Source organism: Zonotrichia leucophrys, chromosome Z (assembly GCF_028769735.1).
Source record: "Zonotrichia leucophrys gambelii isolate GWCS_2022_RI chromosome Z, RI_Zleu_2.0, whole genome shotgun sequence".
Lineage (NCBI taxonomy): Eukaryota > Metazoa > Chordata > Aves > Passeriformes > Passerellidae > Zonotrichia > Zonotrichia leucophrys.
This window is the reverse complement of record NC_088200.1, coordinates 71,166,176-71,191,467: the sequence shown is the minus strand read 5'-3', so window position 1 is coordinate 71,191,467 and position 25,292 is coordinate 71,166,176. Positions and strand designations below refer to the sequence as shown.

The window sequence follows — 25,292 nt, the reverse complement described above, 5'->3', positions numbered from 1 at the left end:
CCACCCCTGACACTGCAGGAAGGCTGAGACACATTTCCAATGGGACTGCCACCAACACCCTGACCCACAGGGTGTCAGGTTGGGTTCTGACTCTGTCACTGTTGTTCTAGTGTACTGCATTGTTCATTTTATCCTTTTATTTTTTTTTTCTTTCTTCCCTATTAAAGAACTGTTATTTTCTGCTCCCATATTTTGTGCCTGAGAGCACCTTAATTTAAAATTTATAGCAAGTGGGAGGTGTGGGTCTCCATTTCAGGGGAGGTTCTTGCCTTCCTTAGCAGATTCCTGCCTTTCCAAACCAAGACATCCAGATTTTCCCTACTTCTTCTTTTGTCATCAACGCACCTACAGGAACTTTTCTTGCTGCCCTTGATGTTCCTGGATAGATTTAACTCTGTCAGGGATTTACCTTTTCTAACCTGATCCTGGATAACTTCTCTGTGTGCCTCGCAGGCTAGCTGTGATTGCTTCCATGCTCTGGAGATTTCCTTTGTGTGTTTTCTATTTGTCCCCCCACACAGGACCCCCGGAATCTTTGTGTGATTTTATTTTTGCGGGGATGTTTTTCTCCTGAGTTTGGAGGAGGTGATGGTTGAATGTTAATCAGTTTTATTGGCTCTCTGTGGCCCATCCCTGACATAATGTCACTTGTCCTGGCCTTTGGCACATCCCTGCCACTTGTCACCTGTCCCTGCCCTCCCTGTGAGCTCTTTGTCATCTCCTCACATGACTCTGGCAACAGAGGCTATTTACAGATTACAAACGAGATGGGGCTGCTGTGGAACTGCCTTGAGCTGTTTGATTTTCTGGCATCACTCTCAGTCCATGGCTATGGCAATGGGAAGATGGCAGCAGCTCACATCCCAGGCAGCAGACACAGAACTCAATGTCACAACTCACTTTATGAGTTTTGTGACCAATCACACAAAGCAAAAGCACACTGACAGTATTTATATCTGTATAGTGTATATTCTATATTGACAGTAGCTCTGTCCAACCGCTATAGGCACAGGTACCTTTGGTTAAACAATGCTTGCTTATTTCAAATGCAATACCTGCTTGTGAGCCTTCAAACAATGCACAGAGCTCCATTATTAAGCTTCAACCTTCCTAATATCTTGCTAGATAAACTTTTCTGTAGCTTAGGGAGTTATTCTAGACAAGCATTAATACACAGACCATTGTTCTATTTGTCCTTGCTTTTCTACTTTTTAAATAACTTTTCTGCTGACCAATCCCATGGCTGCTGCTTAGCTCCAGTCACAGTCCCGCTGTCTCTGGGGCCTGCCTTTTGCAGCTTTCCCAAACCCTCTGGTTTTGTGGGTTCCCACACTCACCCATGCCAGCAGAGCTCCATGAACTCCACCTGGTCTTTGCTCAGAGGTGACATCCCCTCCTTGTTTCCCCTGCCTGTCCTTCCTAAAGAAGCCCCTGGGGCTCCCCTGCCCCAGAAACTCCACAAGGGCAAATCCACCCCAGCCAGACCCGTGCAAACCCACAGTGTGTCAGACCATAGCACTCATGTCACATTTTCTGACACTTTCATCAGAAAGTAGCATGTATCTCTTTTTAGGGGCCCTTTGATCTTGCCTCAATGCACCACATGTATATTTTATGCAGCCTGTGCACTTGATTGCATTTATTGTGGCCAAGGCAGCACAATACACTTCCCCACAGCTCCTGCTGACCTCACGCAGCATCCCAGAAATCAAATACATTCATTTAGCCTGCTTTTGATTTTCCAGCCTGATGCAAATGCCTGGTGACCTTTCCTGGTGTATTTTGAGGATTGATTTCCTCCATCTAGAGAGAGCTGTGCCTGCTGCCTTCAGATGATGTGTGACCTCAGATAACACAGCCCATCAGCTGGCAAACCAAATAAATAAATAAATAAATAAATAAATAAATAAATAAATAAATAAATATTATTGTGACAAAGAGGCTGTGCTGGCCATCCTCCCCCACCTCCTGTGCCTCACCTGTGTTCCACCAGGTGCTTCCTGTACATTCCCACACATGTGGGGCCTAATTCCAAATATAAACTACATAAAAACCCAATTATTCTTACTCACACGCACTGGTGAAATACATTTTGCTGAGCTCCTAGCAAGCTAAATTGTGAGAACAAGACATGTTTCTATGTTTCCCCATTCAGAGGAATTTAAAAATATATATTTACAATGATGCATGTATCACTGAATGTTAATTTGCAATGAATGGCACCATAACTCTGCACAATTTGTGCAATTCTGCCTTTTATATTTTAGACTCTTAATCTAAAGTTTCTAAATTCTAAATTCTAAAGTTTCTAAAATCTAAGTTCTTCATTCTAAAGTGTATCTCTATATTAAGAAAATTATGCAAGTTAAATTTAAAAAATGAAAATACTTTGGGATCAGTAAAAATATCTTTATTTAGTCCTATTTAAAAATTATTTTTTAATTTGTTCTATTTGATTTCTAAGACTACATGATCACAGGTCACTTAGTAATCACTAACAAATCGGCCTCTTTTTATTAAATCTAAGCTATAAAATAAGTGTCATTGTGTTTACCACAGAAGTATCTGAGACTACTTATTTCATGTGGATGTAGAGTGTTGATGCCCATGTTAATCCCTTGAGCTCATTAGCAACAGATATGGGAGGATGGACATTGACAAATAATTGCTATTCTGAAGAGATTTACTCATTATTTTCTCATTGTCTTCACTAGAATTCCTGGTTGTATATGGCATGAAGTATGTGAGAAAAAAATCTGCTTTTCAGCTCTTCAGGAAAAGTCCCTGGATTTCAGGAAAATGTTTCGTGAAACAGTTGCAATTCATAACCAAAAGTCAGAAAGCGCTTCAAGATGCAGAAATTTACAACTGAAGTGCTAATATTCAGCCATCATTCTCCAAAAATACTCCTCTTCTCGTGTGCAGCACTATATTCTCATTTTTTGTGACTGGTAGCAATTAATAATAAGGGAAAGTTGCAATTTTGTGACTTTTCTTCCAAAAGACAGCATGCTGTAGTGAGTGTTGAGACTGCATGTTGGGCAGCCATTGTCGCCTGTGAGTGCTTGTGGATGGTTTTTGTCTCTAACTGATTATTTTTGGAGAAAGGGCACAAGCTGAAGCCATTATAAAACAAAAGGAGGTGTATTTTTACAAAGGGGCTCATTCAAGTTGTAAACCACTGAAGCTTCATCTCTCTTCAGTAAACATAATATTTTAATGTAATTTAATTGTTTAAATGGTTTGGGAGCAAATGGCTTTTCCATGTGCTACTTTAAGCTTCTTCAGAAACTGAAATTATAGTTAACTATTTTGGGGAGCAGGATGTACAGGAAATAAAAGAGAAAAGGGGCTCTGCTGTGGCATCTCATAGCAGGTCTGGCCTGCAGCCACTCCTTATCTTCTCAGAAATTAATTTGTCTAAGTGGGAGTGGAGGAGAGAGGATAAGGACTGATAAATATCCCAGGAAATTTGACTTACAGGAAATGAAATTGTCATTTTACATTTCTGGTGCTCGTTCAGAGAGCAGCAGGATAGGGAACAAAAAAAAAAAAAAAGTATTTTTAGACTCATTCAAAACCTAGAGGTGTTTTGTTTGTTTTTTTTTTTTTAATCTGTAAGAACAAAGGGAACACATTGAGGAGAGCACAGCACCAACTGCTGATTTTTCCAGAAACAAACTTACCTGCCACAAAGACCCCGTGGCTGAATCCAGGAAAATGCCAGGTGCTATCTCTGCTCCACACTTGCCACGATAAGCTGCGCGCCCTCCAAGGTGTTGCAACACAACAGCTTCCAGAAAACCACCTCATTTTTCAAAAGTTTTTATTGTTAAGTTTGAAGACTAGACAAGGTCGTACTGGTTTTACATCGCTCTACATGATTTAGGTATATACAAAAACCATTTGAATATCACACAGCTTGAAGGGTTGCAAAGGTCGTTTGTGTCCGAGATACTTCTGTACTTACTGACACATCAGAAGCCAGCACTGAATATTATAGTTCACATTGGTTGTATAGCAAAGATACACTCATTTAGTATCCTTAGTCTTCAAAACTGACACTTAATTTGTATGAAGCCATTCCAAAAGAGAAAGTCAACCCTGGATCCAGAGGCAGTTGAGGCGACGGGCCCTGAACGCTGATAAAAAGGAGCCTCGTGCCAGTGCTTTATTTTCCAGGCTATAAATGTAGGATATTGCCTAGCAACACAAAGGTGAGGCCTGCCTACAAATACTTAGCTGGTTCAGGGTGAAATTTAATTAGGGGAACACTTTTGGCCTTGTTCAATGTCATTGTTAGCAATTAATTCAGAAGTCAAGGATTATTTCTGAGCTTTTCTCCGTCCCCTCTTAAAGAGATGTCTCCTGTCCCGCACCTCTGTTTTTTTTGGGGCTGGTTGGTTTCACTGGGAAAGAACAGTTGTGTTAATTTAAAACTTTCCCCTTATGACAATGGTATGCACCTAGACAACAAAATAAAATCAAAGGGAAAGAGTTTAATTCTATCCCCTAATCTGATTCTCACCTGTTTTGTTAAATCTGAAAGACTCCACTTAAATCAAGAGCTATTTCAGACTGATACTGCTGACATTGGGAGCAGAATTTGGTGCTGGAAGTGCAAATCCAAGAAAGTTTTTTGGTAGCCAAGCTAGGAGTTTTTCTAGCATGCAGGTTGAAACTGTAAGGGCATCAGATATGTGATTTTTTAAGTAATTGTCATGGAATATTATCACTAGGTATGGAGCTCTCCTTGTGAAGACTACTGGCACAGGACATTAGGGTGAAAATACTCAACAAAAAATTAATACCAAATTAAAACTACCATGTTTCATTACATGAAAACCCAGTATGCAGATGAAGGGATTACAATTAATTTACTAAACCAAGAAATATTAATTCAAAAGCAAAACTGAAGCCCCAAAAGATGAATAAGATGAAAAAAAAACCCCAACATTAAGATCAGAAACCAAATATTTCAGAAGAGCATTAACATGAGTTTTTAAACTAGGAAGTCTAATTTTCTGAAATGGCCTTCTGTTTTTCTGGATACAGTCAGTTAGTGAAATATCTACATGCTATTCTACATATCTGTAATTAAATTCAGGGTCAGCTGCTCTCCCATAAAAGGAAAATGTATTTAAGCCCCTTAAAGTATTGTGTGTTCATACCCTAAAGACTAGATTTTCCTTTTTTGTTTTTTACTTTTAACCTAAAGCCTAAATTACAAAATATAGGCAGTAGATAATGTAACGATAGACTTGTCCTCCATTATTATATAGATTTTTTTTTTTCTCATTAGAAGTACCACCAAATTGATTGACTTTCTCTTTAAAATTGCTCCTTTTGCTTGAAGACCACTCCATATATACATCATTAAGGAATGCTGTTAACACAGTTACAGACAAGACAGTAACAGTCTAGTGGCTTTTGTTATGCAGCACAAAGTAAAAAATAAAGAACAAACTTAGCAGTGTTGCACAGGACCTCAACATTTCTTACACATACTTTTACCTTTACAGGACTCTTCTTTAGAAGTCTTTAAATGTCTAAGCCTTATAAAATAAATACTTGTATAAATACAGTTTAAGGATTAAGTCATTTTGTAGAGGCAGGGTGTTCTGTTTGCTAAAATGTGACAGTTTAAGTGACACTATCAGAAAACCGCCACCATTATATCCCCAATTCTTGTATGTAAAATTCCTGGCTGCTATTCTAGAGTCTTTCACAGTTCAATGGATAATATATATTTAGTCTGTGGTGGAGAATGTGTGATTAAATGCAGGTTTTTTCGAAATCCAAACCATTTTGTTTCCAAGGTAAACTTTGCCCTTTGCAGATTGTGGGCCAGCAAGCTGCTGGCCTGGGAAGCAGTGCCCAAGTTCAGAGTTTTGGTGAGAATGGAACAGTGACAGAAAGTATAATTATAAGTTCAGTGACGTTTGCTAAAACATGCAGCTGCATCTCTCTCTCTCTCTCTCTCTCTCTCACATTCTCTCTTTCTCTCCACATCAGCATGGTATGAAATTAAAAGGTTGGCAGTAATCCCAAATGCTGTTGTTTCAGGTCCCCTCGCTCCCCGTCCTGGGATCTTTTTTAGTCTGAGGTGCTGCTCTAACTCTAAAGAGCACTTTACTCCAAGGGAACTTGGGTTGCTCTTCAGAGATGGGTATCGTCATCTCAATCGGCAGGGGAAACTGAGGCACGGGGGAGAATGTGCCCCCTATTTCTCCACTACTTTTCCTCCTAAAATCTACTTTTTAAACTGGGGTTGCTATCATGCTGTGTGTGAAGCATTCCTGTAGATGGGGGATGACAGGAAACAGCCTCCTCATGGCTCACTGGTGTTGTCTAAAAATAGGAGTAGAGGGTGACAAGGGCCAGGCTTTGGTGTGCTCCTAAGTCACCTCTTCCCTTCTGGGGAGGAAAGCTGTGACTTTAGGAAGAGCCTAAAGAGGAAGGGTTTCCTGGCAGTAAGGGAGTCATTCCTCCTCCTGTGTGTCTTTTAGCACCTGGTTCCTTCTCCCCACATTTTCCTCCTCGCTGGAATTCAGAGTGTGTGTGAAAGCAGTGATGGGGGTGGGCAGGTCACAGTCTGGGGCTGCGTGCTCACCCCTGGAAAAATCATCCTGGAATGGGATTTCTGATGGAAATCTCTGTGGGCACCCAAGATGAGACACCATGGGTGCCCTGGTGCCTCACCTTAGTCTCCATAAAAAAACACAGAAACTTTGAAAATGAAAAAACTTTGGCAAATTCATTAACATCATAATACACTGATTTGGTTACATATACAAAACAGGTGACATCTCTCAAGGAAAACAACACCAGCACAGTGTGATACTGAACAGAAAAGATGGAGGCCGTGTCTACAGCATGCAAAATCGAGAAGGAAAATGGGGCAGGTAGGAAAACCCTCCAGGTGCGTGGACTCTGCTGTCTGGATGGAAGTGGTGAAAGGTAGCTCGGAACATCACAGGTACCGTGTTTGAACAGTACCATGGAGAATTTCCCAAACTATTATGTCGTAAGAACTGACAGTGTTTGATAGGCACAATTACTATAATGCAGTCATCCCCAAGTAAACTTATTGCTAAAAGCTGCAGTATCACTTTTTGCAAGTAAGATGATGGTATGATTTATGGAGAACTCGTCAGCCCAATGTTCCTGAAGCTGCAAATGAGCTTCGTTTTTCTCTTCCCTTGTAAAAAGGATGCTGCTGTTTTGTTTTTTGTTTTCTTTTTTCTCTTTTTCCCTCAACACGTTTCAACAGCTCAAAGGAGAACTAGGAGGATAATTCCACAGCAGAAGGGACAACACCAACAGATTTCAAGGGCAAAATTAAAACCGGATCGGATCGTTTTTTAAAAGGGCAGGCTTAGACCTCCTGGCGAAAGACAGCTAGCGGCCTACCATAAAAAGATGAGCGAGCACTGGTTCATGGAGAAAACCCCACTCAGCATCCTACAAGCTTCTTCTACAGCAGCAGGAGCGGGGCAGCTCAGTCCTCGGCCGCACAGCCCAGCAGCTCGGAGCGCAGGGTGATGCGGCCGTACCACGACCAGGGCAGGATGCGCACGTGCCGGGCCACGATCGGCGGCTCGATGATGTTCTTGCGGTGCGTGTCGTTGTCAAAGTTGCCCTGGAACACCTGTGGGGGGAAGCAATGGGGGGAAGATTTTAGTGGAGGTTCCCCCGGGGGCGCCTGCAGGTGTGGTGGTCGCGTTCCCTGAACGGGATTTCTTTTTGCCCAGGGTTTTCCTCCTGGGAAGCTGAGAAGCCTCGGAGGAAAGGAAAACAATTCTTATCTCATTTGCTTCTCCTGTGTTTTGCCCCTTTGGAATGTGTTTGGAGATTGTTTACCCACAGGTGACTCTTTCATTGGATTCTGCTGTGAGTTGTTTTCACTCTTTGGCCAGTCAGGGCCAAGCTGTGTCAGGGCTCTGGAAAGAGTCAGGAGTTTTCATTATTATCTTTTTAGCATTCTGTAAGTCTCTTTTCTCTATTCTTTAGTATACTATACTATATTAAAGAATACTATACTATATTAAAGAATACTATATTATATTAAAGACTACTACACTATACTATACTATACTATACTATACTATACTATACTATACTATACTATACTATACTATACTATACTATACTTTTGTATAGTATAGTATATTATTCTTTATTGTAATATAGTATTAAAGTAATTAATAATATAGTATTAAAGTAATAAACTAGCCTTCTGGGAACATGCAGTCAGATGCATCATTCCCTCCCCTTGTTGGCTGTTGGGGTCTCTAGCTGGTCAGAGTGACCCTGAGATGTGTCAGAAAGTCTCTTTTCCCAGCCCAGCACTTGAAGAAGGAGTCAGGGCTCTTCATTTCTCAGTCTCAAGGTTGTTTATTGTTTCTTATCTATAAAATTCTTTCTCCTGTCCTGCCGAGGTCAGCTCAGCAAGGCAGTTCCAGGCACTCTGCCTGCCCCAGGGTATTGTTATGTCTTTATACTAAAAACTACATATGCATTATTTACAATTACTTCCCAATACCCATCACCTATGTTAGACAGTGAGCTTCCACTCTAAACCAATATAAAAGTGCCACCATCACCGAGAAGATGGAGGCCAAGAAGAAGAAGGAGAAAGGCTGGACACGCCCAGATCCCTCCATCTTGCCCCCTGAACCTCCATTCTAAGAAACCCCCAAAAATCTATTTTTTCACCCCGTGATAAATTCACTATCATTCTACTTAATCTGTCATGGCTTGCAGATCTTCATCTAAGGCTCCACAGGTCATCATCAAACCCACAGGGACATTTTGGGCTCTGTGCCAGGGTCTCTGAGCCCCCTGGCAGGGTCTGGGCTGCTCAGGACAGACAGAGGGATGTCCTGGGTTGCCTGCATTTACAATATGCAGGGAGGTTTCAAGGCTGGCCTATAGGAATGTGCCTCCTGTTGACAGAGTGACAAAACTACCCTTTGTCTCCTTAAAAAGGAAAAATCCCAGAAGTTTCTTTCCTCAATTAGGTAAAAAGCCACCTCATAGGACCTGGGGGACTTCACCTCAAACTTAAGGATAGCAAATTGGAAGGAAGCCAAAAAGTCCGGCCTGGGCAATTTACTAGAAAAAGAAGAGAACAAAAAAAACCAATCACTTTTGTAAGGTGTTGTACCAGGAGCAACAAAAAAACAAATCACTTTTGTAAGGTGTTGCACCGGGCTCGGTTTTTCTCTGCAAAGAGTGTTTTTATTTTGCCTTTTAATAAACTTTTTTGTTTCCAGCACTGCAACAGAAGCCATCCTGGTGATTTTTATGACCCAAGGGTAGCTGAGCTATCTTGGGTGTGTTATAAGCCTCCAAGAGCTCATGAGACCGGGCTTGAGGAGTCTCCTACAACACTGGCCCAGCCCATGGTGAAATTCCAACTACCCTGGATCCACGATGAATTTTTAACATCAGTACATGCATCTTTTAATGCTGTTTAGACTTAAGGTTTAAAGTGGCAAAGAGAAGGTTTGGATTAGATTTTAGGAAGGAATGCTTTGCTCTGAGGGTAGGGAGGCCTTAGCAGAGGCGCCCAGAGCAGCTGGGGCTGCCCCTCATCCCTGGCACTGCCCAAGGCCAGGTTGGACATTGAGGAATGGAGCACCCTGGAACAGGGCAAGGTGTCCCTGCCATGGAAGGGGTGGCACTGGATGAAATTCAAGGTCCCTCCCAACCCAAATCTGTTCCATGAGCCCCTGCCTCTGCTGAGTCTTGTGATTCATTTACACTCAGCCCTGGTGTAGGCAGAGCCTTCTACTCAAAGCTTCACCTACCATTCCGCCAGAGCCACGCTCTGAAAGTTACACAAAAATCATTAACATTTAAAAAATTAAATGTCTTTTTACTTGGCATTTGCACCGTCTCAAATTAATCCCAGGAGATGCTGTTACTGCTTCTGAGGAAATAGCATTAATAATTAAAGGTAAGAATTTTTATTGTATCACTTATGAAACTTGCTGGGATGCAACTATATAAACCCTTGTAAAATTGGTGATTATCAAGGATATTATCTTCTCATGTCAGACAAAAGTCAGCAGATGAATGAAGAGCATCAGGCTGTGATAAAAGTAAAACATCCTACAGTACAGTGCATGTTATGATCTTATTTCCACCTGTATTTGTTAATCCACACAAAAGTGAGTTATAAAACTCCTTAAATCAATGCCAGATTTTTCCCCTGCCAGCCACTATTTAAATTCAAAGGCCACAGCACCAATTTTTGGCAAAATGATCAGATTATCCCCTTGGGTTGTTTTAAGTTTTTATGGAAAATGCTCATTCTCTTAAAATGTCAGCCAATTCACTTATCATTTATAAAAATTGAACCTGATGGCTTTTCAACTGAAAATGAATGACTGTTGTTTGCATCATGCAGAGAAGAATATAGACCTCCTGGAGAAGTGCTTATGTGACTGAATTAATGCAGAATTACAGGTTTCCTAGAAGTTCTTGGGAAAATACCAGAGTTTGAAGTGCAAGCTGGCTGATCCAGTATTTAAGCCCCAACTCTGGATCCTCTGTGACATCTTCATAAAGATTTTGGTCTCCGTGCTGAACCTCTCTGGATTTTGGAAGCTTCTCCCCAGTGCTGTCATTTTAGGACATCAAACAAAATCCATCCCCTCCCCAGGTGATGAATTCCCCTTCTCCTCTGCCATCACAGAGGTGGGAGCATGAAAGGATGTGGGAGTTCTGATAGATGGATAAAACAGCAGAGAAAATGACCACAGAAACATCAGTTTTGTGAGTCTAAGGGAAAGGAAAAATACAAACCCAAACAACCAAAATAATGTAGCACAGAGAAAATTGTTTGCTGCCCAAGTACAGGGTTGATACATAAATCAGCAGGAGCTTGGGCTAACAAGGTTTGCTCCTCAATTCCACTTTCATTTGTAGCAAAAAATAACATAACTAAGTTCATAATTGAAATTACATTGACACCTTCCAAAACCCAAAATGCAGCTAGGAAAGCTTAAAAGTGTTTTTAGTTTTTTTTTTTGTTGTTTTTTTTCCATTTAATTTCTTGCACATGCATGTGAAATATCTGTTGATATTTTTGCCAAAGGTTCCTTTGGCTAAACAAAGGAACCTTTCTACAGCCCCAGTATTCATATCTGAACCTAGATATGAAAGATAAATAAAATTATGTGAGGCAAAACCAGCAACAAAAACAGCTGAAGGAGGGAGGATTATTTCATTTACTTACGGCATGAGAACAAGATTTAAATTTTATTTTTAACTAATGCATGATTTCATTATCACTTGAACTGTCTCAGAGGTTATTTTATGCAAATACGAAATACACGTTTCCTCAAAATTCAAGATGTAATTTCAAGAAATTAACTAAATGTGCTAGATCAGAAGAAGGATTTTGGGGAAGTAAATGTATCAGAAAGTAAGGGAAGCATTGTCAGCATCCATAAGTGTGACCTGCATAAAACATAACATTCTAACAGAAATTTACTCTTCTTTTCCTGTGGCCCTATGGCAAATTTCTTATGGTAAAAACTATATCCTTTCCCACTCTTCATTTAATTTCAGCCTCAATTCACTAGTAGAGTCAAGGAATTTGGAAGGAGCAGGGAGGACAAAGGACAAGACATGGCTTATCAGAAGAAAAAAAAGCTATCTCTTTAGCTAAAAGTATGTATTTTTTTAAATCTACCTGTTGTTTTATGCCCAAGCAGTCAATACTAAATGAGCCACCAAAGTAATTAAAACCCTTGAAAAGCTGATGCCTATTCATGACCACTCCTCACATTTGTTTCTGAGCTGTTTTTTTCAGGATAGCTCTGAAGACTGCCATGACTTTTTAGGATTTCAGAGGCTGATGCTGGAATTACAATATAATGCTCTATGTAAAAAAGAATAAAATATTCTCAATGATGAAGTAACCCCAGGGTGATTTGTGCTCAAGAAATAAAGACCACAATGTAAATTATCAATGTGTCAGTGCACACCTTCACTTTCAGCTCTGTGTGAGTGCAGGTCTTCTCCTGCCTCATCCCAAAACAGCAAGTACAGAGAAAGAAGCAGCACGATAAAGGAGTTTTTTTGGGACTTATTAAGCAGATAAGTCTCTCCAGCCAGAGAGGAGATACTGTAGATGTCCATAAAACCATAAGTGGCGTGGGGAAAATCGATGGCAGACAATATTGCAGTGTCCCCTCAGCAGGGCCAGGAGGGGACAGGCAGTGACAGCAGGGTCATCCAGAGCCATCCAAAGGTCACAGCTCCCCTTTCAACACATAATTAAACCATGGCACAGCTTCCTCAGCCTTTAACCACTCCTAAAGATCAGATAAACTGAGAGAGGGGAAAAACAGCCGGGGCTACTAGGGACACGGACAGAAAAAAAAGAATAAAATTCAGAGCTGGGAAAGGGCTCTAGGGAGGAATAACAGCCTTGCTCTTCCTGATGCCCTTCTGAGACTACCTAAAAACAGAGGCCAGACAGAATGAAGGGAATTAAAAGTGGTTAGGTTTATTAAAGGGCCTCCAGGTATATTCAGGGCAGACAAAACCCCCCAGGGCCTACACCCAAAAATGGACCACAGGTCATGGGTTTTTATACTTGTATAAGTTTGGTCTGTTTGTACATTGGGGCTGAATCTGACAATTCCAGCCTCAGCTAATGAAGTCATTTACCCCAAGTTTGCCCACCCAACTCACTTTGGTTTGCATTTCTGGGCCCTGGGGCAGTGAGGTGCCCTTGGTTGCCAGGCCTGGAGAGGAATTGTTGTGCCTGCCCAGAATGGGACAGCAGCAGCTGACACTGAATGTGGACTTTGGAGTTACACACTAAAGAACTGCAGGGTAGCAAATACATGGAAATTATAAAAGCCAAAATCCTAAAGCATCATTCCAATCCACAGGATGCTCCTGGAAAGAGCTTCACCCTCCCCAAAACCAGGGGCTGCCATGTCACAAGGTGACTTTTCTTTTGCACAAGTGGATCTAAAAGCTCCTGCTTTTTGCCAACCCTGCTGCAGAACGTTTCATATTTTACAGTGTCTGTTTATGTCAGCCTGCACACTCGAAAGGTGTGACTTGCTGGAATATTTACTCAGCAGCTCTAGCAGTTTTACACCTACAGACCCTCCACACACTCCTCTGTAGCTCAGGCTTTTGCAGCTGCTGTTAAAAAATAAAAAACAAACCAAAAACTAGAAAATGCATGCTGCTGTACTTTTAAATATGCTAAATGTATTCGTTGTTACTTTATGGAAAAAGAGTGAAAGACAGGAAAATAGATACTGATATTCCCAGCTGAAAAGTCTGAAATACAAACAATTCTTGTTTATACTTGTGTCCAGCAAGCAATTTGAATGTCTTGATTTCAAACATTCAGTGAGATTTTTCAATGTAAACAAAGTGTTTTATGGCATTAGCAGAAAATCCAGATAATGACAGTGTACGTTGATTAGAACTTTAAAAAGAAAACTGTTGTAAAACAGAATAAATTGGGAGGACTACCTGAATACTAGCAGCTTGGGGAAAAGAGTGTTGTCTACTGTACCTTAAAAACATTTTTCATACCTAGCAGAATATTTTAAAAATGCTATTTCATGGACCAGTTAATCCTGCTCATATTAGAAGAAGAATATTTTATAAAGAATACCCAGTCATGGCTCCTGTTTGGAGTTTTCTTCAGCACAGAGCATCTCAATATTCAGAAAAATAAAGGTGGCACGTGGATGTGTTTGTGGGCACATGCATTTTTTGAGTGAATAAGAAGAGAAAAAGGTATTTTTTCTCTCATTTACCCTATATAAAGTGCACACATATCACATCCATAAATATATTTACACAGCCTTTATTATTTCTCTGTGTTCAGAACAGATAGAGGGAGATAAAACTTTAAAACTTATGAAACATACTCTAACATTCTCATACTGTCTTTCCCATGGGATCTATGGGTCGATGCTACAGAAATGGGCATTTATTCCACTGCACAAGGCTTATAGGAGGTTCCAAGCCAAAACCAGAAATATTTTGAAGACCAACTTGCCTCCAGAAATGTTTACAGAAATTTAAGGTAGGTTGTCAAATAAGAATTTTGTTTTTTGCTCATTTTGTCTTCCCCCAGCTGAAATGAGCATAGCTAGATCTTGGCCTGACACAAATCATGATAATTCAGCTCAAAGTAGTGGAAGTCACTCATAATTTAAACCAGTGCAGATAAAAAAGTAACTTAGATTAGGAATTACAACTATTATTGCAGATAATGCTATCAAATAGTGATAATTTATGTAACATTACTCAAAAAAAATAATCATTGCCTGTGCCAAGTGTGTAGATTACGTGTAGGAATTGAACCTATCAGGGTAAAGCAGATATTATAATAATTAAACATCATCAGAAAAAAAAAAAAAAAAAAAAAGCAGCATTAGTAAATCTACCAGAAAGATTTTTAACCTGACATAATCTAACTTTTCATTAATAAGTAGGTTCCTGTCTCCTCTCACCCTGGCAATGGTCTGTGCACCCAGAAATGTATAATTATGACTAGTTCATCGTTTTGTGTACAAACCCAGGGGCCATTTATGCAAATGTTGTCTACCTGCAGCTAATTGCCCTGCTGATGGCTGGTGCTGGCTGCAGACTGCCAGGCTCCTTTGGGCTGCTCTCAGATGTTCTCATCTCCCTGTAAGAAAACAGCCTCTGAAACGCCATTTGGCACTGCAGCTGGCCTCGAGTTACCTACAGCAGGCTGTGCAATTTATAAATCACATGTGGAATGTGATTTTAAAAAAAAAGAAAAAAAAAAAAAAAAAGAAAAAGGTCAGATTCGGTTTGGATGTCCTCAGCTCTGGAGGTACAGTGAGCTACTGACCTCTAGTTGAGAAAAACAAGATAGCTATTAGCTCTGGTCCTGTTTCTGAAATATATTTTCTTCCTACGTGACAGCCTGCAATGTAATTTATTTTGCTTCTTGATAGCAACAGGAAAAGTTTTCATACTTTTTCCAGGCAACTCATTCAGGCTATTTAAAATGAATGAGAAGGGCTCCATTTGCCTTTTTTTTTAACTTTATTCTTTTTTTTTTCTTTTTTCTCCCAGTAACTTTTTGTCTGCACTCACAGGAATTGGGCACAGATGTGAAATGAAATGACTGGCCATTGAAATAGCAGGAGCCAAGCAGGAGCTGCAGGAGACACTGGTCTTGGAAGGGCTTTTCCATGTGAAATAGTGCAAAAACTGAACACCCTATTTCCTTCTCCTCTAAACCATTGTTTTGTTAAGGATTGACCATATTTACAGGCTGCACACAGGCAGCCTGTAACATATATTATATATATAATATAATATAATATAATATAATATAATATAATATAATATAATATAATATAATATAATATAATATAATATAATATAATATAATATATATTATATAATTCTATATAATTCTCTCTATATATAATTATATAATTATATATTATATACTATAATATACTGTAATATACTATACTATACTATAATATAATATAATATAATATAATATAATATAATATAATATAATATAATATAATATAATATAATATAATATAATATCTATTTATAAAAATATGTAAATAAAATATAATATATTGTATACAACTTAATACAAGAGACCAGTAATTTTCTCCTTTGTAAATGAACTTTAAAAAATTATGAGGAGGGATAAGTGAACAGCCCCAGGAATTCAGTGAGATCTGGTGATCTGTTAGGACTCATCCTGGAAAGAGATCAGCAGTGGGATGCTGAGCACCAGATGGGTTCAAGTTCTCAGCTCTTGCCTAAATTATAAAGTCACAATTTCTTTATAAAGTCACAGTTTCGTTATAAAGTCACCATATTCACCCACAAATCATTATTACCAGCCTACCAATATCTCCATGATTTTTTGTCTGTGAGTTTAAAAGTTATTTTTTTTCCTTTCATCCTGTCTTCCTTTCCCTAAAATGTTTTGGAGCCACCTTTCCCCTAAATTTTTTGATGGTTAAACAAGGCAGGGTGAGGACAGGGTGACTAAATCACCTGCAGGAGAAATAAGAACTCTGTGTGTTCTGTCCTTCATAGAATAAATCAAGGTGTTCAGATAATAAATAGGATTAATGAGGGTAAAATATGAGTATTTATGCTTGCTGCTGTTGATAGTTGTTGGTATCCACCTTTGACCTTCCTTCTGAATCTCCTGAAAACAGATGTAACATTTCACAGAATTTTCATTTTGCTATGCAAACTTTTTTGTTTGTTTGTTTTATTTTTTTTTTAAATTTTTAATTTTTTTTCTGTTCCCTTGTATTTGTGAGAAAATCTCACCTTAAGATAAAGAAATTTTTACTGGATCCTGTTCAAAGCTGGTAGTGTCAGACAAGACCAGTGGTGCTGTTCCTCTCCTGCTCCTCATGGATGAGGTTCAGCACTGCCTTTCCTAACTGTGGCTTTTTTAAAATTTATATTTCTGTCCCAAAGCACACAGAGCAGGGTTGCTGTCCATGTCCCATGGAACACTGCATCCACCCAGCTGGAGTGGTGAGTGTCAAAAAGGGTTCACTGGGTGACTCTCCACTCCTCTGGATGAAGAAATTTGTGCATTTTCAGTTAGGAAATGGATGATGGAAACTGAGAAGAATTAGTTTGAAGTACTCCAACCAAAAGAAAAAGGAAAAATCAGTTTTTTGTGCCCTCTGGGGACAGGGTGGGTGTATGGCAGCAAGGGGGATAAGCCACCTTTCCACTTCAGTGGATATTTAAACACTGGAGCTGACTGTTTATAGAATTTTCATCACAATCTGTCTCTTGGAACATATTAAACAATAATCCGAGTGAGGATGGTACAGCCTTGTCTGAGGTGAAGGAGAGGTGAATGAATTAAGCCTTGGCTCTGATATTTACCTGTCTGCACCTACCCCAAGGGGACAGGAAGGGGCTTGGGGGTCCTTGAATCCCATTTTCTGCTGAGGGGGCAGGAGGAGAGGACCACAGTGCCTTTGGAGGGCAAAAGGTGCATGCCCAAGAGCTGCCTTGAGACCCTTTCCAGCCCTACATCCTAAAACGTTTTGCCAAGTTCAGTGACTCCTGGAAAATCAGACTCTGTCATCAAACTTTCAACTTTTCTAGATGCTTTTGATATAGATAAATAATGCACCAAAACCAGATATTTCAGTTTGATGTTTGTGTACCAAAGGCTGAGGTCCAGACTCAAATCAAGTGAGCTTGTTTATTTTTTACACATTTTGTACACATTTAGATTCAGAAATCCTAACTTCTAATTTCCAGTGAAGTGCATTTGATCTTGTTGTGTTGATCTTTTAAATGATCTTGACTTGTTAAAGAATCATAATAATATGCATCTATTTTATTCTCAGGGATGTTAATTAATACAGGGTGTGATATGTTTAAATGAGACAATGATTAAGAGTTTCCCATTGCTCCTAATGGAATATGTGTGCAGCAATTAACAGTCCATCTGCTGAAGAAGGCAAAAACAATTTAATTGCTTTGGCCAATGGTACAAACAAATGCAGACTGGAACAGTACTTTATGTCAGAGTGCATTTTCTTTTAGCTTTGTGTTATCACCAGGGACTCCAACCCATGTTCTCCTTTGCAATAAAATGAATGCAGGCACAAGTTTGGCTTAGAGAGAACATTTATTTCACTTTCCTCTCTCTGTTTAAATGCCAGGGATTTAAAATAGGATGTGTACAAAGTACTGAAGCCACTTAAATGGAACATATTTGTGAAATGCCTGCCTAAGGTGAGCTGTTTGCTTCCAATTTTTATTTGACAGCCAGTTATACCAAACACATCCACAATCCAAGAAAAAAGAAAAACAAGAAAATCATTGGTGTAAGAATCTTCTGAGCCAGTGGCTAAACCAACTGATCTGGTTTTCCCTATCTAAAATCCTTTAGGGAAAAAAAGTCTCAGTTTGGGTTAAAGCCAGTGAGGTGACATTTGGGTTTCAGGAATTCACAGTCTGGATAGCAGGGCCTGACAATGCAGACACAGAAACACAGCCATGCAAATACTCAGTGCTGTAATTTAGCATATATATTATGCAAAAATGCTCAATCCATTAATAACACATTCCCCTAATCAATGGCATTTAATCAATCAGTTAAAATCTGTGCAATGTGGCAGATGCAGTTGTCTAACCCCCTCACCATTAGGCCTCCCTGTGCTCACGCAGCTCATTTCGATGCATATCAAAAGTTTTCTCACTGTTTGAAAGAAAATTAATTTAATCGACTTACGTGAGGAATATGTCAGTTTATTTCCCGAAGAATTTTTATTTATACTGAGAAATATAAGTGGGAGCCTGAACATTTATCACCCTCAATACCCAGATTTGAGACGTTATCAGGCACATCAGCCATCTGGTATTTCAATAAATCTATCTTTTGTTTCAATCAGACAGAGCCCTACTAAGACATTTAATAATAAATTCACATTTTGTCATCTTGGTTAACATTTCCCCAGGCGATGCATATGCTGTAATATTTTTCCTAACATGATTATGAAATTCAAGTATTTGCAGTATAAAAGTGTTACCACAGTTTAAAGGAAAGGTGTAATTTATAACAAGAGAAAAGTTAAATGCTTCCAGGTAAATCAATCAGCAAATCTATATTTTCCCTATGCCTCTCATTAAATATTTGCAGAGGAAGTTGTGAAACTTTTTTTTTAATGTTTCTTATTTATTTATACATAATAAAAATAATATTTTCAGTGAGTATTTGAAACCCTCGCCACTAATTTCTAGAAAAAAAACCCAAAAACAAAATGCCCCTGTCCAAAATGTCTGGGTAACAAGGATGTGCTTCACAGGAAATCACTGAAAATATTCCCTATTCACCAAAAAATGCACTGAAACACTGTTTTTTTGACTATACAAATACACTGCTCTTTACACACCTTCTGCTCTAGGGTTAAATGAAGAAATAGCTCTGATTAATGGAGAACTGTGAAGTTTTATGCATTTAACAGCATTAAATCAAGTGCATGGCACTGGTAGGTGTGAATGTGATTTGCGACTCTTTTACTCACCCTGACTCCACCCTGTGCCATCCCCTGCGTATGGAACCCAATTAAATGATCTGCAGGCCCTCATCGATGGCGTCATCACAACCAAAATACTGATTTTTCTCTTTGCTTTACCTTGTCCTTCTTTTGCTTTTCATCCTGGTATATTTTCCAGTGCTCCCCATCGTTGCTGTACGCAAGCTTGTAGGACCCCACAAACTGGACGTGCCCAAAATCTTTTGCTCCTTGAGTGATAATCCCAGTGATCTTCGTAGGGATGAGCAGGTCAATCTGAACAGAACAGTTTAAAATTAAAAAAAAAAAAAAATCAGAAATGAACAACCAACCAAAAAAAAAAAAAAAAAAACCAAAACCAAAAAAAAACCCCAAAAAACCACCAAAAAGCCCCAAACAAACAAAAAAAAAAAACTCCCAAAAAACCCTCACCAAAACCAGCAAAAAAAAAAAAAATCCCGAAACAAATAAACAAAAAAACACACCAAAAAACCTCAAAACAAAAAAGAAACCCCAACAAGCAAACAAAAAAAGTAAAAACCCAAAAAACCAAAACAAATTTTAAAAGCCCATCAAACACCTCCCCCCTCCAAAAAATAAATTAAAAAAAAAAAAAACAAAACCCCGAGGACAACATAATTAGAACACTTTCTGTTTCCAGTCTGGTTTTGCAACACACCAAAGCAAAATTATGCAGTTTTGGTCCTCCCACTGTGTGCTGACACTATGGATAATAATTTACTTCTCCAAGCTCTAATTTCCCTTTTTTCCCCCATTTTTATTTATTTATTTTTAAATTTATTTTTGATAGCACCTAATGGCATAACATGGAATAATCTCACGCCTTTCTCCATTGTGCTGAGTGTCATACATGGCTCCCAAAAAACCCAGTTAACTTACAATGGGAACGATCTGCAGCTCAAAAATATTCCCATGCGCTCCTAATAATCAGAATACATGGCTGATTCCCCAAGTGCCTTTCCATTTCCTTCTCAGTTCATGAGCCCATGCTTTAGTAAGACTCTTAAAACATTTTAAGCTGTCATGCTTCTTTTCCTCCTGAAATTCCTTCTCACTTTATGCCTTTCTTTATTTTTCTACCTGAAAATCTCAAAGTTTCTCATTTCTTGAATTTCTTTTTGGAGTTTTTTTATTTTATAATCTTAGCACAATGCTTTTTAAAAATGCAAGGCAGGAGTCTCAAAGCCTAATAAAATCTGAGCTTTCAAGTGGTTTCCACGTGAGTCAGCATGCCTGTGCTCAGCTCTTTGTGAGCCAGAACCCAACACTGAGTGTAACAGATTTGGGCCAGATGCCTTGGATTAAAATGATCAAGAAAGAGAATGCAGTAGCAAAAGTAAATTGACCTAATAATGTAATTTCAGAGGCAGAATGAAGGAGTTGAACTTCCTATAAAAACTGATATTTTCTTGAATTTTGAGAGTATAACTGAGGTTTTGTTCTGTGTCCTCCAGCAATGTGGCGAGCCAGTAAAGAAGAAGTAAAAGAAGAGGTGGATTTATTTCAAACAATAAATGGCTGTGAAGCAGTCGGCATTTTAAAAATTGTCCCTTAAATCAGGCAAGAGAGACTCAGAGTAAAAATATTACAGTGAAGTGAGAGGAGTGCTGAACTCCACGAGCAGGTTGATTGACGTGTTTTCCCAGAAAAAAAAAAAGAAATTAGAAAGTGAAGAAATAAAGAATCTCTGGCTGATGAAATGCTGAAGATCCAGTGCTGGATTTTTAGGAAGCTGAGACCCTCTGAGCAAACTCACGTTGGGTGGAATGCGGGGCTGGGGTGAAGAACAGATGTGCTGTGGAGCATAAGAAATTAATAATGAGGAGAGAAACAGTAACAAACGAGCTTGAGAAGTCGGCTGGTCCTGGATAGTGCCTTTGAAAGATGGAAATTGGGGTTTGGATTTGTGTCCCAGGCCAGGCTGGACAGGGATTGGAGCACCCTGGGACGGTGGGAGGTGTCCCTGACATGGCAGGGGTGGCACTGGGTGGGATTTAAGGTCCCTCCCAACCCTTCAGACCATCCTGGGATTCTGTGAGGACAGAAAGAAGAAAACAATTGAAAAGTGTAAGAGTACATTTATAAGAATAGGAGAGGAAAAATTCACAGTGTGGAGCAATCAAACAAAGGAAGTCTGGAGATCCCAACATTGGAGCAAAGAGTAGCAAATAACAAGAGTAAATCCTTTTAAGGAAAGGAATGGCTTAAAATGTTCAATACTGAGATACCAGAACAGTGAGGGGAAACATCAGAGTCTGTAGATGGCTCAAGAATTTTGGTTTAACCAGAGTGAACTAATTTATTGCCATCATTTATTGCCAGTTGAGGCACCCCAGGATGTCCCTGGGAGGCAAAATTGTGTTTTTGTTCAGTGGGGAGAGAGAGGGACTCAGCCAGAGCAGGATCCTGCTTTGGAAGCTTTCATGGATGGCTTGGAGGGACTTTTCTGTAAGGAGTGCAGGGTTCCACAGCCTAAGTGGGCCCCTGGGAAATGAGCACTGCTAATTAGTGTAAGTCTTTCATGAATTAATAAACACCAGGTCTCCAGACCTTGCTTCCAAATATTTTTGAGTCTAAATGAATAGTCTGTTTTTCTAAACAGGCTGATCACTAATTGGTCCACACTTGCAGGCAGCTTTTGAACTAAACATTTCAGAGTCAACTTTAGATTCTCTTTATAAATAATTTTGACATTAGCATTTTACAAGCGTAACCTCTTTTTAGCAGAGAATGCTTCTTATACTAAAAGTCAATGTCTCTCCTGTTGGCTTGAAAAAATGCCTCCACAAAACCAGTTGTTTATTTTTAAAATGTTGAAAGTGAGCTGAGAGGATTTCACAAATATTTAACATGGCCATGACACTCAGAGTACTCCTCATTGAAATTCAGAACAGGGAGAAAAAAAATTTCTCATTAAGATTCAGGGGATTCCAAAGGTAGAATCACAATAAATCTTTATTATCACATACATCCAGTGTTAATAAAAATGTCCTGGTAATGATTGTTTTGTGCTTATAGGACATATCCAGTGGCCTTGCTCTCTTGTTCAGAAAATGATGTGGGAAGCTGGAAGGTGATTTGGCTTTGCTCAGTTTTTTTTCAATAAGATCCAATGAGCCTTATATAGGACGGTGTAGAATATGTGTGTGGGGGCTTTTTTTTGGAAAAAAAAGTGAAAAAAGAAATAATGAATAAATAGACTCTCTTCTTAGGTCTTGACAATACAGGCAACACATATTGCTGGAGATGAAGGAAAAGAATACAGGATATAGCACTGGCATTTCTGTCTCTTATTTTATACTTATTTATTCATAAGCAGATGAGAAGTCTTCAGGCAATAAAGATCATTATTTAAATTAAAGAAATACAGCTTTTACTCTGTAGCCTCATTACCTTCTACCTTGCTTTCCATTCTTTGTATTGAAACTACTTTAGAGCAGAAAGTTGAGGAGAATTTATACCACCTTCTAGGTAAAACATCTGCACTGAAATAGCCTAAATGAAAGTCATAACTTCCCATCAGGACACAGAACACTTTTATTCAGTTAGTGCAGCTTGCAAGTAACAGGCAATCAAACAAATTACCAGGGAGAGAAGTTGAATTAAGACACAACCAGTGTGTACCCTTCAAAGCTGAATGTGATTAACAGGATTAGAATGTGACTCTGGCTTCTTCAGTGCAGCAGAATTTAGAAGGAGGTAGAGGCAATTAGTCTGCAACTGAGAGGATCATTAGCTGGTTACAAGGAGAACCATGGTCTACAGTTAATGTACATTTCTACAAGTAGCAGATCAAAAGGCAGTTTAGCATCCTGTGTCTGAAGGAAGCCTCTTGGGCTGTAACTATTCCCTTTTCCCACCTTGTTTCACATGCTACAGACAAATTCAGGGTTGTTTGGAGGAGAAGTAACTTAAGGAGAGTGCAAAAGGTGAGCACACCTGAGCAGTGGAGCATTTGTAAGGAAGCACTTGCATGGATGTGCAGCACCAGCTCGGGGTGTTGGTGTGCACTTCACGGGACGATCCCCAGAGATTCCCTGCAACCTCAGCCATTCTCTGCCTCCCCAACACATGGCACAACCCCACAAACTGGGAAACAGCACATTTATTCAGCATTTACGCTGACAGGGGAGCAGGAGCAGACCTGCAATGTGACACCATGGAACGGGGTGTCTGCGCAGCCCTGCTGCAGGGCTCCCGCTTCCAGACACCCTGGGCCTCCTTTCCCAGCACATCTTTTGGCTTAATTCAATCTGAAGGGAACCCGTGGTTTGTGAGGACGGCCCGTCGTGTGAAGCAGTGCATGAAAAGTGAAGGTGGCCTCAAAAATAACACACTCCTCATCAACCTGGCAGTGTCAAAAAGGAGGAGAAAGAGCCCCCCGGATGCAGGGAGTGCCAGGCTCCGTTTCACAGGGAAGATGATGGTGAAATGCCTCACTGTGACTTTCAGCTGTTCATCATTTCAGGAGTATTTAAAACGTTCAGTTAAGTCCTGTCTTTGTACAGACATTGTGGCTCTGTTCCCAGTAGAGCCAATCCTATGTTCAGCTTTTCTTGTAATTTTAGACATGCCGTTTTTTCCCACAGATTTTATTTTATTTGCCTTTGTGATCCTGTGGATTGTGTTTTATTGTTGTTGTTGTTTTGGATTTTTTTTCTTTGTGGTTTTTTTGTTTGGTTGTTTTTTTTTTTTTGGGGGGGGGGGATTTTTCCATTTTTTGGGGTTTTTTTCAGTTGTTTTTTTTTGTTTTGGGGGTTTTTTTGTGTGTGTTTTCTGGTGTTTTTCTTCTTTCTTTTTTTTTTGTTTGTTTGTTTATTGGTTTTTTTGGGTTTTTCTTGTGTTTTTTTTTTTGTTTTAATCACTCATCGGATAACACTGATGAAAGCTGGGCAACCTCAATCCACTCGGCAAATGCAAAATCACTGGGATCAGAAATAAAGAAACCTGGATCCAAAGAATATGACAACTGGAGGAAGGCACTGCCAAGGTGGGGACAGTTCTCACCCTTTAGAGACTGAAAAAAGAAGGCCACAATTGCCTCCAGCTGCTAATTCACCAAAGTTCAGACCTGCCTGTTAAATATCCTGATATCATCACAGTGAGGCCTCAGATTATTTTGGGATGCTTAAGGAAATGGCTGGACACCAAACCCCACTAATGTGCTTTCCAAGTAAATAAATGAAGAGTAAATAACTTGTCCTGAGCAAGCTGTTTACTCTTCATTTAAGACCTCGTGATTGCCCTGATTTTTTCAGGGTGAGCTGGCACAGCCAGAGCTGTTACCTGTGCCCTAAGAAAAGGAGAGAAGGATTTCAGTGTCCCCATCCAAAAGGCAGAAATGCAGCTCTCCTCATCTTACTGCATCACAGGAAGGTGCTTTGCACTCCCCTCCATGCCCAAAATCTGGAGGTAAAGGAAAATGAGTGCTGGCACAGTGTGCTTGCTGCAGATGTGCAATATCTGAATGTTTCTAAAAACACCTCACCAGCAGCTCTGTGTTCTGTTAACTGAAACTCAGCATTTCAGGCTTTTTTTTTTCCTAAAGCCTAAATATTAAACCCACAAAAAACCCAAACCTCAAACCAAGCCCAAATTATAATCCATCATGACCAATTGGATCTAAAAACTGTTATGGGGAAAAAACCAACTGAGCTACTAGATGCTCTTTGTAGAGAAATCTAATTTTCATCCCAGCATCTTCCATCCAAAGAGGCTTTATTGTGTAGTCTCTTAAATATGTCTTATTAGGGTAGATAGATAATAATATAACCTCAAAAAAATTAAAGTAAATTTTGACAGAAAATGAATTGCTTTAGAAGAAACCATAATAATTTAATATAAAGCAGCAGTTTTTAGCATTTTGATTAATATTCCACTATACAGGATTTTCATGCTTCTTAGGCAAAAAAAAGAAATAAAATAAAAAGTTTTTAATTTAATTTGGTATGTATTAGCTATGCCAGGTGTCATATGTTTAAAATTAAACTTCTTCTCAAACCTAGGTGGAGATGGGTTGCTTTCAAATAAAATAAGACAGGAGAGTCACTCTTTTTCTCCTTTGAAAATTTGGATTTTTTTTTTTTTTTTTCTGGCGTATTTTTTGCTTAAGCTTAGACCTTCAACATGACTTCAATACTGTGTCACTATATTTTTAATGCTTGTAGTCCTGTAGGCTAAGATAATAAATACTGGTCTTAA

The 25,292-nt window shown here is 39.3% G+C and overlaps 1 protein-coding gene across 1 annotated transcript in view; it reads right to left on the bottom strand.

Annotated features, from left to right (window-relative positions):
* Window positions 1-3,809: 3,809 nt before the first annotated feature.
* Window positions 3,810-25,292, bottom strand: part of EDIL3 (EGF like repeats and discoidin domains 3) — a 238,317-nt gene continuing 216,834 nt past the window's right edge. The window contains exons 10-11 of the mRNA XM_064736890.1: window positions 19,191-19,346; window positions 3,810-7,651 (exon numbers count right to left, since the gene is read on the bottom strand). Coding sequence (XP_064592960.1) covers window positions 7,502-7,651; window positions 19,191-19,346 — 306 coding nt within the window. The 3' untranslated portion in view covers window positions 3,810-7,501. The remainder of the gene's footprint in view (window positions 7,652-19,190; window positions 19,347-25,292) is intronic.